This window comes from Arachis ipaensis, chromosome B4, assembly GCF_059453495.1.
Source record: "Arachis ipaensis isolate K30076 ecotype BB chromosome B4, ASM5945349v1, whole genome shotgun sequence".
Classification (NCBI taxonomy): Eukaryota; Viridiplantae; Streptophyta; class Magnoliopsida; order Fabales; family Fabaceae; genus Arachis; species Arachis ipaensis.
Window position 1 is genome coordinate 50,057,782 of NC_142439.1, and position 2,889 is coordinate 50,060,670.

General features: G+C 40.2%; 1 protein-coding gene across 1 annotated transcript; it reads right to left on the reverse strand.

The window, feature by feature from the left end:
* Positions 1-1,172: 1,172 nt before the first annotated feature.
* On the reverse strand, positions 1,173-1,760 carry LOC107636489 (uncharacterized). Its single transcript, XM_016339994.1, has one exon. The coding sequence runs from the start codon at positions 1,758-1,760 to the stop codon at positions 1,173-1,175; it is 588 nt and encodes a 195-aa protein (XP_016195480.1).
* Positions 1,761-2,889: the final 1,129 nt, after the last annotated feature.

Consider the following 2,889-nt stretch of genomic DNA (forward strand, 5'->3'; position numbering starts at 1 on the left):
CAGCCCCCTAAACGAGATCACAGGATCAAAATACAATCCAAAGATGCCTAATACAATAGTAAGAGGTCCTATTTATAATAAACTAGCTACTAGGGTTTACATGAGTAAGTATTTAATGTATAAATCCACTTCCGAGGCCCACTTGGTGTGTGTTTGGGCTGAGCTTAAGTGTTCCACGTGCAGAGGCCATTTGTGGAGTTGAACGCCAGTTTCTGTGCCAGTTTGGGCGTTCAACTCTGGTTTTGGATCCTTTTCTGGCGCTGGACGCCAGATTTGGGCAGAAGGCTGGCGTTGAACGCCAGTTTACGTCGTCTATTATTGGCCAAAGTATAGACTATTATATATTGCTGGAAAGCCCTGGATGTCTACTTTCCAACGCAATTGGAAGCGTGCCATTTCGAGTTCTGTAGCTCCAGAAAATCCACTTTGAGTGCAGGGAGGTCAGAATCCAACAACATCAGCAGTCCTTTTTCAACCTCTGAATCTGATTTCTGCTCAAGTCCCTCAATTTCAGCCAGAAAATACCTGAAATCACAGAAAAACACACAAACTCATAGTAAAGTCCAGAAATGTGAATTTAACACAAAATCTATTAAAAACATCCCTAAAAGTAACTAGATCCTACTAAAAACATACTAAAAACAATGTCAAAAAGCGTATAAATTATCCGCTCATCACTCCTCCAACAGAATCTTATGCATACAAATAGCAGGGCTTATACCCTTGATGTCATCAATTGTCCATCCTAAAGCTATTTTGTAAATTTTTAGCACTTTAATCAGCTTTTCTTCATCTTCCACACATAAGGATGAATTGATGATTACTGGCAGGGTCTTCTCTTCTCCAAGAAATGCATACTTGAGATGAGGAGGGAGAGGCTTCAATTCTTGTTTTGGTACCTCCTCTATCTTGCCTTCAAGGGAGATTTCAATAACCTAATCCTCTGTAACATCTTGATCAACTCCCATTTCTTCTTCTTGTTCTTCCTGACAGTTGGCTTCAAACAATTCTTCCACCAAGTCTTCTATCATTTCCACTCTCATATGCTTTTCTTTCTCAGGTGGATATTGCATGGCTTTAAAGACATTGATGATCATTTTCTCATCATGCACCCTGAGGATCATTTCACCTTTTTCTACATCAATGATAGCTCTTGCTGTGGCTAAGAAAGGTCATCCCAAGATAATGGAATTGTGCCCCCCTTCTTCCATATCCAAGATGACAAAATCAGCAGAGAAGATGAATTTGCCAACCTTCACCAACAAGTTCTCTATAACTCCATTAGGTATCTTAAGTGATCTATCAGCCATTTGAAGTGACATTCTGGTTAGTTTGACTTCCTCTATTGCAAAATTTTTCTTCATTGAGAGATGCATCAAATTGATGCTGGCACCTAAATCACAGAGAGCTTTTTTCAATGTCATGTTGCCTATGATGCATGATATGATGAAGCTCCTTGGATTTTTGAGTTTGGGTGGGAGAGCTTTTTGAATTATAGCACTACACTCTTGGGTCAAGATTATAGTCTCCTTTTCATTCCAGCTTCTTTTCTTGTCGATGAGTTCTTTGAGGAATTTTGCATATAAGGGCATTTGCTCCAATGCTTCAGCAATGGGGAGGTTAATTTCCAACTTCTTGAAAATCTCTAGGAACTTGAGAAATTGCTGGTCCTTGAGCTCTCTTTGCAGCCTCTGAGGGTATGGAAGAGGAGGGATATAAGGCTTCACCTCCTTTTTCTGCTTTTGTGGTTGCTCTGCCATGTCTTGCTTTCCTTTCTTTGAGGCTTGTGGTTCTTCCTCTTTCTTGGACTCTTCTTTGTCATGCTTGTCCTCCTCTGCTTGTTTCTTGTTAGCACCTTTGTCATTCTCCAAAGTCTTTCCACTCCTTAAGTTAATGGCCTTGCATTCTTCTTTGGGATTAGGAATGGTATCACTTGGGAAAGCATTGCTTGTTCTTTTAGATGTCTGCTTGGATAATTGCCAAATTTGTCTTTCCAAGTTTCTCAATGAGGCCTCATGATTCTTGTTGGCCAATTCTTGGTGCTTTATCATCGTCTCCAAGTTGGAGATTCTTTGTGATTCTTGGGGTGGTTGTAGTTGAGTGTGGGATGTAGATGGTGGATGAGGATTATTGTGTTTAGTTGATGGGTTATTTGGTGGATAGTATGTGGATGGGGGATGATTATTTTGTGGTTTTCTATATGGATTTTGGTTAGTGGTCTGATGGTCTTAGTGGTTTGTGCTGCGAGAAGTGTTTTGGTTAGAGTTTCTTTGCCAAGAATGCTAGTTTTCTCCCCACTTCAAATTGGGGTGGTTCCTCTATGATGAATTGTAAGTGTCTCCATGGAACTCATTCTGTTTGGCACCTTGGTTGTGCATGTACTGCACTTGTTCTTGTTGTTGCTCTTCATAGTTCTCTTCATGTTGTCCCTGTACAACTGGTGATTGATTGGTTGTGCTCACTGCTGCAAGTTGTAGTCTATGCATCTTCTTTAACATCATTTCTATTTATTGTTGAAGTTGCTGATGCATAATCTTGTTTTGAGCCAAGATTGTATCAACACCGTCAAGCTCAAATACTCTTTTCCTAGGGGCTGCTTGTCTTTCAGAGGAGTAGAAATACTGATTATAGGCAACCATGTCTATGAGATCATGTGCTTCTTGAGCAGTCTTCATCATCTACAATGATCCTCCTGAAGAATAATCTAAGGCTTTCGTTGAACTCATGGACAAGCCTTCATAAAAATTTTGTAGCTCAACACATTCACTGAACATACCCTTTGGACATCTTCTAATCAAAGCTTTATACCTCTCCTAAGCTTCATATAAGGACTCTCCTTCTGGCTGCCTGAAGGTTTGAACATCAGTTTTCAGTTTGATGACTCCTTGA